The sequence below is a fragment of the Zootoca vivipara genome, chromosome 9 (genome assembly GCF_965207765.1).
Source record: "Zootoca vivipara chromosome 9, rZooViv2.hap1.1, whole genome shotgun sequence".
NCBI classification, from domain to species: Eukaryota; Metazoa; Chordata; class Lepidosauria; order Squamata; family Lacertidae; genus Zootoca; species Zootoca vivipara.
The window spans coordinates 32329061-32342460 of record NC_142592.1 but is presented as its reverse complement, the minus strand read 5'-3'; the positions used below and the strand labels follow the sequence as shown (position 1 = coordinate 32342460).

Genomic DNA, 13400 nt, shown 5'->3' with positions numbered 1-13400 from the left:
GCATATTGAAAGCATGCAGCCCGTCCTGTCCCCCAAATCTTGGGAACTGTAGTTTGTTAATGGCACAATGAATTGTTACTTTTTGGTGAGTAAACTACAGTTTACCATGATTCTTTGTTTGGTGGGGGGATGTGCTATAAATTTATGCTGTGAACACAGCAGGTGTAACGTTCAGACCTGGCCTTAGATTTGATAGTAGAAAATAACCCTTCAGTCTTTAGCAAATGTATTGTTACAAATTGTACACTAGTTGTTTCATGGGGTGGGGGATTAATTCTGTCCCAATATATAAACATGTACAACTACTTAGCCTAAATTCATTGACCTGTAAATGCAGGAGATATTGACCCTTCCAAATCACACTGAAGAGATTGCCGATGAGAGGAGGAAAGCAATCCCTAGGCTGGTCTCCTTCTCAAAATGGAACTAGGATTGGTGGCAGCTGAGAGTATTGATCTCAGGAATAGGAGCTTCTCCATGCCAAGCTATTGGATGTAGGAAATTCTAACTGCAGCATTTCCTGCCTGCATGTACATCTTCATGTAAATATCTATTTCCCAAATTGGTCCATCCTTTGTTATCATCAGGGCCTTTTTAATTTAGTTGAGTAATTATATTAGTTTGGCTTGCTCATCTTTAGCTAAAAAATAATAAGTTTGCTCATTGTCATATACACAGTATTGCCTCTAATGAGCCTAGTAATTAAGTGCAATTTAAAACAAAACAAAAAACTGAATTAATTGCTAACCACCTATTTTTTTCCCTATTCTTATTGCTAGAAAAAACAACAACCATTAATTTAGCCACTATGGTTGTATGCTTTGGTTTAGCCCTTCAGAATACTTAACTATCATCTGACTCTTAATTATTTCTAATTGCCCATTATTGACTAAATCTATGTTTGCCTCTTCTTTTTGTGTCAGGACCCATAAGAAATCATTATATATTAACATATCTCTGAGTTGATGCACAAACTTCCGCCTCCCTCCACAAATAATTTTTCCTTATATATAGTTGTTGCAACGCCATACCTGCCCTCTCTGGAAAAGAGGAAGGACAATATTCAGTGAATTTAGCAAAGGCAAAGGTAATCTTTTGAGATTAGGCAGTTGTTGTTTTTACAAAAGCAGTGTGGGAAGGGTCGGGTTTTAGGATCTTTGCTACTCAGCTAATAGTAAACCTTCAGTCCCTTGCAGATGTTGTGAGAAGATAAATAAGAGATCCATTAGGGCAAATGGGGCGCTGCCCCACCAATCTCGGGTTGCCCTCAGCCAGCTCCCACCTGCCTGCCATCTTACACCCAGTCATGGGATGGGTCTGCCTGCCTGCCTGCCTGCCGTTTGTTGGATTTTTTTGAATAGTCAAGTTACTTTAGAGCCGGTCTAATGTAAATACTGTCTGTTTAAGAGAAACAGGTGCCGGTGTTTCTGTTAATTGCTCACAGGGATGGGCTCTGCTTCTTGTATATAAGGCTCTGCCAGAAAGTCTTCTGTATCTCTTAGTTAGATCTTTCAGTTTGATTCATCTCTAAGTAGATCACACTCTCAGTTGTTCTCAGTTGAAGAGATTCCTAGTTGAATCTTAGTAAGAGAGACTCTCAGTTTAAGAGATTCCCAGTTGAATCTTAGTATGAGAGTTGCTTAGTTATAAAGCTAGTTTACTGTTAATTCTCAGGTAGTTTAATGGGAGCTTTGTGGGAGTTTGTGGGAGGTTTGGAATGTGGGAGAAAGCATTTATCTTTAGTTTAAAGTCTCTTTAGAGTCGGTTTGTTTTTCAGTTAAAGAAACCCAACAGTTTGTATTTTCTTCTGTATGCTTTTACAAGCATACAGCTAGTAACGGGCTTCATATAAGGGAGATAATTCCCTACACTCTTGGTGGTGTTTTCTTAGCCAGGTCAACTTCTGACTGCGTATACTCTGCGTGAAGCGTACTTTAAAGGGCCGCTGGAAACTGGGATATATGATTTAGGTTAAGCAAGTTTCAATACCCAGTTTTCTCCAATATTATTCTTATCATATATATTATTTCTCAATACCGTTCTTGCTCCCCCTACTGCTGGTCTGTCTCCCTGCCACCTGCGCCACCAGGCCCAGTGGAAATGAGCCACCCCTGTTGAAGCATAAACATTATGGACCACCTCCCAGCTCAAGAAGCCATTGCATCTATCTCTACAGACCAGTTCGCTCAGTCACAATCTTTCTTCATATACAGCACAGTGTTTCCAGGTGATTTCCCCCTGAAACAAACAGCTGGCACACAATGGGGAGCAGGATCAGAATCATGGAGAAGAGATGTAAGCTTTTGCTCCCATAGCAGCCCCGAGCAGAATTAGGCCCTCCTCCCCTGTGCCTGCTCTTCTCAGCGGGATCAGAAAAATATGCTGCCCAATTGTGGCTGCATGAAATCTCCATTAGGAAGTTGCTTCTGTATTTGTGGGAAGCCTGGATCAGACACCCTAGTTTCCAAATTATTGTGCCCCCATCCTAGATTGTGCACCAGTTTGTTCATCCTTCAGGGGAAAGCCTATTTAGATGGGGGTATGAATGGCTCCTAGGTAAGGAACTGTATCATTAATGGACATGGATAAATTATAAGGAAAATTGCTATCATGGTTCAGGGAGGTGATGTTGCAAATATGAACTGTAAGGAAGGCAAATGTATGTTTTTTTCTTACGTGTTGACTAAGGCTAGTTCTGTTGTCGTTGTAATCCATTTTGTATGTTCTACATTCAAGTGCCTTCAATTCAAGGTTAAGCTTGAATAATTTGCATTTCTTTATCAGGGAAATACAGTTTTAGTGCCATCTAAATGTATTTACTCTGTAGAGGGCTATCTATTTAATTTAGCTAAAGCAAGAGAGATCGGTTTGAATTTTTTTAAAAAATCATACTTCTATGCTGCTTCTTTAATTTTTTATTCTATCATATGATTTCTTTTATGGATTGACATATATTCATTAATATTTGTGTGCTTTTCTTTTCCATCCATCTCTCTTCATCTCATGAAAAGCACATCTGGGTAAGTTAAACCACAATGGTTGCTGATCATATTCATTTTCAGCACCATATTTGGATTTCTTCTTTTATTTCCTCCTCTTATTATATTTTTTAATTTCTATATAACCACTTTAATTTGCAGATCTATGTGGAGAGTTAAACCAAAATCAAACTTCAAAATATTCAAAACTGGGCAACATGGGAGAACTTTTCAAGGTCTACTCCTGTTTGTTCTCAACTTGTGGATATATTGATATATTTTCATATGAACTGAGTGAAATTCTAGATGAGCTGAAATAAATGACCAAAAAAACAAACAAACTTGTGCTCTACCTCTGTGGTAAAGTGTTTCACTAGTATTTCACTCATTCATTTGTTCATTCGATTGTTCTATATGACCCATATATAGAACAACAATATTTTGCATTGATTTTCCCACTCTTGGTTTCATTTCTTACCGATTCAATTAATTTGCAAGTTTGCAAATATCTTTTTATTGCTCTTCTCAGTTTGGCTAAAATTATTCCGGCTGCAATCCAAACTCACTTACATGGGAGTTAGCCCCACTGAAATAAATGGGGCTTGGTTCTGGGTCGACACGGGTAGGTTTGCACTGTTGAAAAAATAAAATAATAATAATCAGGTAGTAGAAGAGGAAAAACTCCTAGTCAGACCTCGTATAGCCCCTTCCATGCAAAGTATGTAGAGTTTTACACATATATAAACTTCCAAACATCTCTGTGATTAAAACAATAAGCTTACAAAAAAGCCCTTTTGTGTGTGGAGCTGGAAAGGACGGAAAATACTAATTTAAGAGTTTTATGTTAAAATGTATTTCTACAATGGGAACAATCAAATATGGATTTAATATGCTTTAATATACCTGAAAACTCCAGGGGTCTGTAATTGTATCTTGCAAGCTTACGATAAGATTCCAAGGCCACATATTATGCAGGCTGGTTGATTCATTATGGTAGTGGTGTTATATTTTGAGCAGTCATTATTTCTCATTATAATTCAAAGTTAAGGCCCTGGCTTCTAGTGGCTACTCAGCAATTCCAAACTACGGTATATTTCCATTTACCTAATGAATGCTTTTAGGAAAAAGCAATAACTTTCATCACCTTGAAACACATGCACAGCAATGACAGCATTATTTAAGCAAGCTGTGCTTTTATTAAAAGAGTAATCAAACTTCATCACTTTTTAGATTTTAAAACTTTTAAATTTGATTTTTTTAAAATTATCTTTTGAGGATTCCCCCGCCCCCTTAATTCTACCAGAATGTATATAGAAAATGAATTACACGTGTATCCAGAGAAGTTCAATAGTGACTTTAAATTGTGTCAGAAACCTAGCTACGCTGTATGGAGTAGAACTGGGTGCTGTTGACTGTTTTGAATTTATTTCATGGAGCAGTTCAATGCTCACACACAACGCTAGGCCAAACCATGATACGGCTTATAGAAGCAAATGTACAGCTTCCTGGAGAAAAAGATGCAGATGCTTTGCTTCTCAATAACACAGTAACAGCAGGAATGGAAAGAGGCAAAGAACTTGTGCTCTTCTCTCTTGAAATCCAGCCATTTGCCCTAAGCAGGGCCGGCCCAGCCAAGAGGCAAGTTGAGGTGACTGCCTCAGGCAACAGGATCCACAGGGGCAGCAGATCTAGCCTCCAAGGAGATCATTGCTTGCTTGCTGCCGCTGCCGCCGCCGCCGCAACTCCTGCTACAGTAACATCAATGGGCTGCTTGGAAGCTGGATCTGCCGCCTCCTTGGCAGCCCCACCAAAGCTTTCTCTACAGCAGCCTCTTGGCAAATAAGAGACACTGCTGGTCTCCTTCCACCCCTAGAGAAGAAATGGCAGGGGTTGCTCTCTGGGATCTCCTGGGGTCTGCACCCACCCAGCGTAATTCAGAGCAGCTCCACCCCTGCACAACAACCTTTCATTCACCCTTCAACCGTAGGGTTGATTTGATTCCCCCACCGCCGCCAAATTCCTGACGTAGATCTTCACTCACCCCTTCTTCCCTGGGAGGGGTGTGTGTGCCATTTTGTGGTTCCCCTCACGTGCCGACATGTCTTAGACCAGCCTTGGCACTAAGCCATGCTTTGGCTTAGTGCTCTGTCTGGATCAGGTTTTAGTAGTGAATAAGGAATTTCAGTGGTCAGCAAGACTTCCTTAACAAAGGCAGCATTCAACAAACCATTGAAGAGAGCAGTCCCATAATTTTCTAGTCAAGTTTCTCCAGCTGGAATCCCTTACTGAAGTGGAAGAAAGTTCCAGAAGTGCAGCAGAAGGTTCCCTGTTGGACCGTGCCCTTCTCCTGCACTTTTTTTCTATGATAAACATACATACTATCCTGTAATGTAAAGCTTATGGCACTATGTTGCGTTATAAACAAGGCTGCATTCCTATTACTACTTCTAAGAAAAAACAGGTGCTCTTTATTCCATCCAGTGGGACTTAATCATTTCATTCTGCACTGGATTATATCTGCATAATGAGGTGCAAATGTTTCTGCTCATCTGATATCTTAATGAAAGAAAATGGTTGAAAATCAGTGGCATGCAAACTAAAGTCAGCACCCACTTTTGCACTTGTGTTCTCAATTGGAATTCGCTGAACATTAATGCTATTCTCTCACGCTTCATATTTGTATTTCCCCCCTCCCCTTTATCTTACATAGAGAAGTGTACTGTGGGTGCTCTGCTCATTACTGGACCTGACATTGAATGGCCAAGATTACTTATAAAATTCTCTCAATTGTGCAGTGACTGCCTTGGCAACCCATTCTATTATTTTTTTCCCAGATGGTTCATGAAAGGTATCAAAAGGACCAAAATACAACTAATTATGCATATCTATCCCATGAACAGCATAAGGCAGGCATCCCCAAACTGCGGCGTTCCAGATGTTTGGGACTACAATTCCCATCTTCCCCGACCACTGGTCCTGTTAGCTAGGGATCGTGGGAGTTGTAGGCCAAAACATCTGGAGGGCCGCAGTTTGGGGATGCCTGGCATAAGGCAATGACTGAGGAGCTGACCATGGTAAAATCATAGTTCACCATCTTCTGCAAAAATGAGAGATCCTAAGTTGAGTTATGAGATAGCAAGCTGCTATTGGATTTCACCATGGTATCTTTAAAAAAAAGGACGTGGGTGGCACTGTGGGTTAAACCACAGAGCCTAGGGCTTGCTGATCAGAAGGTTGGCAGTTTGAATCCCTGTGACAGGGTGAGCTCCCATTGCTTGGTCCCAGCTCCTTCCAACCTAGCAGTTCGAAAGCACGCAGTGCAAATAGATAAATAGGTACCTCTCCGTTGGGAAGGTAAACGGCGTTTCCATGCGCTGCTCTGGTTCACCAGAAGCGGCTTAGTCATGCTGGCCACATGACCCAGAAACTCTACGCAGGCTCCCTCAGCCAGTAAAGCGAGATGAGCGCCGCAACCCCAGAGTCGTCTGCGACTGGACCTAACGGTCAGGGGTCCCTGTACCTTTACCTTAAAAAAAGTAACGAGGTTCCCTTATCTAGCATTTTCCAAGTCGACTTAGCATATATTTCCAGGTTATTATTTTGTTTGTTTACCCGTTCTTCAAGTTTCTAAGGTCCCAATTATATGTGGTTCAGGTGATAGGTAAATCAATGACCCATGTCAGCATTCCCTTCATACCTTGTCATATTTCAATGTTATTTACCATGTGTGCTAGGCCCATACACACCCAACTCTAGCATGACAGCACTAACCAGTCCAGCAGTAGGTGGGTGAGAGAGGCTGGCATGCTAACACTGTATGCATTTGGGTTGGCATGCATGGGTAACGTAATAGGAAATGTTTGCAACATTCATGCACTTAACTGCTTTCTTAATGACTCCCTGCCGTGTACAAATTGGAGCTCAGAATGCCACAAACAGTATTCTCAGGGGATCTTCCATCCACAAAACTGCCACCCCTGTTTAGCTTCATTGGTGAAGCTAAACAAGGTGCATTTACCCTTCTATGGACCTTTTTAATTTCTTCAACATTACTGCAATTTTTAATACTCCACAATATATATATATATATATATATATATATATATATATATATATATTAATGTTTGAATATGTAATGACTTGTAGAATGGAATGGTAAGAAGGTCCATTTGAATTCTAGTTTTTTGCATAGACTAAAATGGAACAAAATGAGTTTTAATTATTTTTGCATTAAATTGAAAAAGAAAGCAATAACCAACAGCACTGTATTAACTCTATAGCATTCCATTCATTAGCAGCCCTAAAGGAATGGAGGGGGGGGGAATGTTCTTTTTGAATGTCAGCATATTTTAGGTTATCCTGTATAATTTAATGAAGAAGCTGCAAACAAGTATATGAATAAATTCACTTTAGTAAATTCAGTTAGGAAGGATTGGAGAATGTTATTATCAAAAGAGCAGTCTTGCTCTTGAGCCATGATATTTAACACATATAGATACCTTCACTGACTTCAATGGCAAAATTCAAAATTGGCATCATCAAGTTAAGACAGGTTTAGATTAATCATATGATTGATTGATAATATTTTTTTAAAAAAAAAACCTTATTTGCATGTGTGTAAAAGATTAGATTTTGAAAACTGTCTTCTTTTTATAACGGTGAAAAATAGTGTCCACCTTTTTGCATAGTTAGTTTGCATGCACGAATAACATATCCTGGTGTACAAAATGGCAAGCACTTGAAATTATATAACCTACGTATTTCATTTCTGAGAAATCACCAAAAGCAGTTTGATCACAAGTGTTCAAGCACTCCTTTACCGTGGAAGATATGTGTTCCCCATTTCAGCCAGGTGACATATTTTCTTTTCCTCCTCTGCAACAGCCACTGCAATAGGAGCTATGTACTAGAAAGTTCTGGGCCATGTCAAATGGACAGCTATTGATTTGACAAAACAATACAGTGTACAAAAACACTTCTTCCGTGATGTAAGAACCTTCTCCCTCTCCCAGTAACCATTCACACCTGAAGCCCTCAAATGACTAAGTGATATTTGGTTTTGGAAAGAGCCCAACATGTGTATTTCAAATCCAGCTCATACAACAAAGAGAATATGGAGACCATCTCTCATTGTACTGCTTAATTACTTTCCACAGAAGTCAGTGTTAATTTAGCAGGAAATAGTTGTTCTTTCTCTAAACAATATCCTGAGCAAACATACATATGCAATGGTTTATAACACAACTGAATAGTAATGGGTTTTCCATGCAGCTTGAGTAATGCTGAAAAATAAAGTTGAAAAGTGTTTTTGTCCACATGTTGGACATTCATGAGTGACTGGTCACCTACCAGGGATGCTGTGAAAGTGGTTTTCCTGCATTTGCAGAGGGTTAGAACAGGCATCCCCAGACTTCGGCCCTCCAGAGGTTTTGGACTACAATTCCCATCATCCCTGACCACTGGTCCTCTTAGCTAGGGATCATGGGAGTTGTAGGCCAAAACATCTGGAGGGCTGCAGTTTGGGGGTGCCTGGGTTAGACCTTTGAGGTCCCTTCTAACTCAATGATTCTGTGAATTCAGCAAGAGAATTCATGGCCGGGGAAGCCCATTTTTCTCAACAAGAGAAATAACATTTTCTCTTTCGTCTAAACAGTTCAACAGTGCTGACGGACAAATAAAGGCAGCTAAAGAAATGTATATTTGATGTGATTTACCACAGGCTAACTGTATCTGAGCATAATTATGTCTGTGGTGCTCCTAGGTAGCACCATATGCTTTAATAGATTTGTGATGGTCTTTTAGGCATGAACTCCTGGAGGAAGCTCGGAGGAAGGGCTTGCCTTTTGCACAGTGGGATGGGCCCACGGTGGTTGCGTGGCTAGAGGTAAGTGCTAGGAAATCTTCTGACAATGTGGGCATACCTGATTGTACCTGAGTGTTATGAATCATTTAAGATCTAATACAGGTTTGGCATTCATAAAGGAAAAACAAAAGCAGCACTAATTCATTCCTTTTACTGAGAGTCTCCCAGAATGCCTTATACTATGCTCCAGCACAAAGCAGCAAGTTCTCCAGCTGTCCTCTTATAAAAGCAGAGAATGGACAAACCTTTCTAAAAATACAGATTAATCTAAACAAATCTGAGGGTCTGCAATGAATACAGTCATACCTCGGTTTAAGTACGCCTCGGTTTGAGTATTTTCAGTTTAAGTACTCTGCGGACCCGTCTGGAACGGATTAATCCACTTTCCATTACTTTCAGTGGGAAAGTTCGCTTCAGGTTAAGTACGGACTTCCGGAACCAATTACACTCATACCTTGGGTTAAGTACGCTTCAGGTTGAGTACTCCGTGGACCTGTCTGGAACAGATTAATCCACTTTCCATTACTTTCAATGGGAAAGTTCGCTTCAGGTTAAGTCCACGGCTTTCGTAAACCGAAAATTCGTAAACCGAGGTGTTCATAAACCAAGGTTCCACTGTACAAACAACACCACATACCACACTGTAAATAATGATCCTCAGTTCTATTAAGTGGAAAGTTGCTTTCTGAGTTGAATCACTCTGGCTTCTGAATGTCCCTGTAATATTTAAAATCTGAATACATCAGTAAAGATAGAGGAGTGTTCAGTAGTAATAATCTCCACTTTCTTGAGTACAATCACTATAAATCTGTTTGTTCTTTAAAAAGCAAGCCATTTAGAAAAGCTAAAGAGTTTGCTCTTCCTTCTATGCTAAAAACAGATGCTGTGTTTCAGGCCACAATGTGCAGGATTATTACTGTTGAAGTGAGATTCATGCACTTGTATTTCAAAGGTAGAAGCACTGAGTGTGTTTGGTGAAGCAGAATTCCCCAATAAGCTTTAGTAATCAAACATATGTTCTCCTACTTGGTTTACAAGTTGTGAGAGAGTGAAAGAGTGTCTTTTTTTAAAAAAAAAGATTTTTATTAAAACACGAGAATTTTTACATACATTATATTCTCTCCTTCCAATTTTTAATTTCCCGTACCATTTTCCCTTTCCCTTCCCACCCCCTCCCCCACCCATAATCCATTGGAAGGGTTCAAACTGTTGTCCTCAGCCACGGGCACAATGTCTTTAATTTCCACTGAATGTCTTCTGATCCAGTAGTTGTTATCCATTGAAGATAGGAGTTCCATCTGGTCCTTATAATAGTAGACTTGGCCCTCCATGTTATTTCCTGTGACGTTACTGCCACAATGTCTGACTGAATAAATTCAAACAAATAATTAGTCCAGACCTCTACTGTCCATTTTTCTCTATCTTTCCAACCTAAAGCTATTGTTGCCTTTCCCGCTAGTACCATTGCTTTGAAGGTGTGCTGGTCACCTTTCTCTATGGCCGTGTTTCCTAGTATACCCATTGTCATAAGATTGAAGTCTATAGGTAACTTCACTTTTAAAACTTCATTAATAAACTTAAGGATTTTATTCCAAAATCCCCTTACCTCTGGGCATTCCCAATACATATGGGAGAACCATTCCCTTGGCTTGTTCTCAGTGCCAGCAGTTAGGGTTCAATCCTGGTATCATATTAGCTAGCTGGGCCGGAGTTCTATACCATTTTAGAAAGAATTTTAGTTCGAGCTCCCTAAATTTGCTTACTTTAATCTCGTCTATTCCTTTCATTATCCTTTCGACCTTTGATTCGCTAATTTGTTCTTCCTTACTCCACATCTTTTGAATAAGTTGGGTTGTCAGTTCTTTATTTGTAATCATCCTCTTATAGATTTTACCTATCATTCCTTGTTTAGTTTTTTTCCATTTGTTTATATAGTTCCTCTATATTGGCTCTTCTAATCTCATATTTCCTATCTCTTGAGCTTTAAGAATTTTATTATATAACCCTCCAATTTTTAACCAGTATTGGTTACCTATGTTCTTTGTTACTTCCTGCAATGACTTTAAGGATTCTCCTCTATACATATCTTAGACTATGTGATATCCCTTAGCATTAAGAATTTCCCACCATTTGGGGTCGTCTATTGCCTCGGGGACACAGGTGGCGCTGTGGTTAAACCACTGAGCCTAGGGCTTGCTGATCAGAAGGTCAGCGGTTCGAATCCCTGTGACGGGGTGAGCTCCCGTTGCTTGGTCCCAGCTCCTGCCAACCTAGCAGTTCGAAAGCACGTCAAAATGCAAGTAGATAAATAGGAACCGCTACAGCGGGAAGGTAAACGGCGTTTCCATGTGCTGCTCTGGTTTGCCAGAAGTGGCTTTGTCATGCTGGCCACATGACCTGGAAGCTATACGCTGGCTCCCTCGGCCAATAATGCGAGATGAGCGCTCAACCCCAGAGTCGGTCACGACTGGACCTAATGGTCAGGGGTCCCTTTACCTTTACCTTTATTGCCTCATATATGCTTTCTAAGGGTGCCCACAGAGAGATAGTGAAAGAGCGTCTTGAGCTATTAGGATTTTTCAACGCAGAAGGAACAACTTGAATCAAATGATACAAAACAAAGGTGCTGCATTTAAGTGTGTAAAATGTACAGTTTTAAAAAAGGAAAAGTGCAGATATTCACAGGATCTGAAAGCAGCAGCTTCATTCCATTCATTTTCTGTGAAGGAAGCCTAAATTATTAAGAAGGCTTAGCTGAAAGATGGGAACCAAAAGTGTACTGATGGAAGAGGAAGTTTTGTAGTTAAAGGCTAAAATGTGGCTTTGCCCTAGACTATTTGAGGGCCCCCAAACAAATTAAAGGGGGGGAAACTGGATGTACATTTCCAAAATATAAGATTAAAAAACAATTAAAATGGCTTTAGATACCTATAAATTACCATATAGCATATATTCAACAGAAAAAACAGTGGCAATTTGTTGTTGACAAAGGACAGTTGGACATAGAAAGGGTCCCATTACCTCCAGTAGCTTAGGGCCTCATCAAGTCTAAATCCAGCTCTGGGGTGGCATTTGTTTCCAAGAATGACAACACTGTTGTTGAACTGAATTTTAAAATCATTTCACTACACTTGAATTGCATGTACTGTAAGCTATGATTAAGCCAGAGGTTTTGAAGCAAAGGATTATAGAGGGTGAAAAATGTTTCGTTAAAACTTCCCAAACCTTACCTGTTTTGCACCAGTTCACTCCTGTTCAGAGTCTCTATCAGTGACATGCTTTGGTTTGAAAAATAACTCTGCTTCTTCCTAGTAACAAAAAGGAAATGTAACCAAGCCCGAGTGTGTGACTGTTAACACTGTCACTAGGGAAAGGACTGCATTAAAGCAAAAAGAAATTGCCACTGAAATGGCAGCCCCTTGGGGTTATGAAGAGGTTCACAACGGGGCATTGCCCTGAATGCCATAAACAGGGACAGGTGACAGTGTGGTCTGCTTGAATATGAGTCAGGGGGCTTCTTTCCTTTTTGCAGCCCTGTCCAACACAAACAACAACAAGCACCCCATATTTGCCATACGCACACCCCGTTTCAGCTCCAGGCATAAAACTTCAGCAGTCAGATTTGCTACTTTTGATGCTCATTTTTGTTTCCCACCCTCCACCCCCCAACAGTTGTGGCTGGGAATGCCCGCCTGGTATGTTGCTGCTTGCCGTGCAAATGTGAAAAGCGGTGCCATTATGTCTGCCTTGTCAGATACTGAAATTCAGAGGGAAATTGGAATCAGCAACCCTCTTCATCGCCTAAAGCTCCGTCTGGCAATCCAGGAGATGGTATCACTCACAAGCCCATCGGCCCCTCCGACATCTAGAACGGTGAGTCACGTTCCTCTCTCACTCAGCTAGAATTCTGCCTGAGCATGGAAGTTAGCCATTTATGGACCTCTCCTTTCTCAGCAAGGCTTGTTTGTCTTATTTGCTTAATAGTTTTATCTTTAGTGATGCTTTCCGCCAATTTACCCAAGGCAGACTTTAAGCTAACGGACATGTAATTTCTCGGTTTCCTTTTAAACACTTCTTACCATGCAAGGAGACAGCAGAAATCATGGGATGAGAACATGCAGGAGGTAATGTTTTGGGGTTTGATTTTTGTTTCCCCACTGTTTTTTCCAATGGAAATAACTTCAGCCATTCCCAGATTGGATCTCTGGTGCTTTTTCATTCCCAAGTGGCCGCTGCTAACTCTTCAGTGGTTTGCATTAGTTGTAAAAATGATTGTCAAGCAGGCAGACATAGCACAAAGAGATGCTTTTGCTGATATTCAACAGGAGTTGGAGGGCAAGCACCCCCATGTCCTAAAAGGCAATTGTTGAGGGAGTCATCTGGTGTGTAAGGAACACATTCCCTGTGGAAGTGGCTTTAGCCATGGGCAACCTTTGTTTGGCAAAGCAGTATGAGGGCACCTGTGCTAGTCAAAGTAGCAACAACATCAGCATGAAGTCACAATGGCCATTGTCTCCTTAGGCAGGCAGCAACAATAGTGAGGCACACAATATTTCTCT

The 13400-nt window shown here is 40.6% G+C and overlaps 1 protein-coding gene across 4 annotated transcripts in view; it reads left to right on the top strand.

Moving 5' to 3' along the window:
- PPFIA2 (PPFI scaffold protein A2) overlaps positions 1 to 13400 on the top strand; it is a 259476-nt gene that overhangs the window by 232043 nt on the left and 14033 nt on the right. For all 4 annotated transcript variants that reach the window (XM_088651748.1, XM_088651747.1, XM_088651746.1 and 1 more), the window contains 2 exons: positions 8781 to 8862; positions 12514 to 12714. In XM_088651748.1, the coding sequence (XP_088507874.1) occupies positions 8781 to 8862; positions 12514 to 12714 (283 nt within the window). The remainder of the gene's footprint in view (positions 1 to 8780; positions 8863 to 12513; positions 12715 to 13400) is intronic.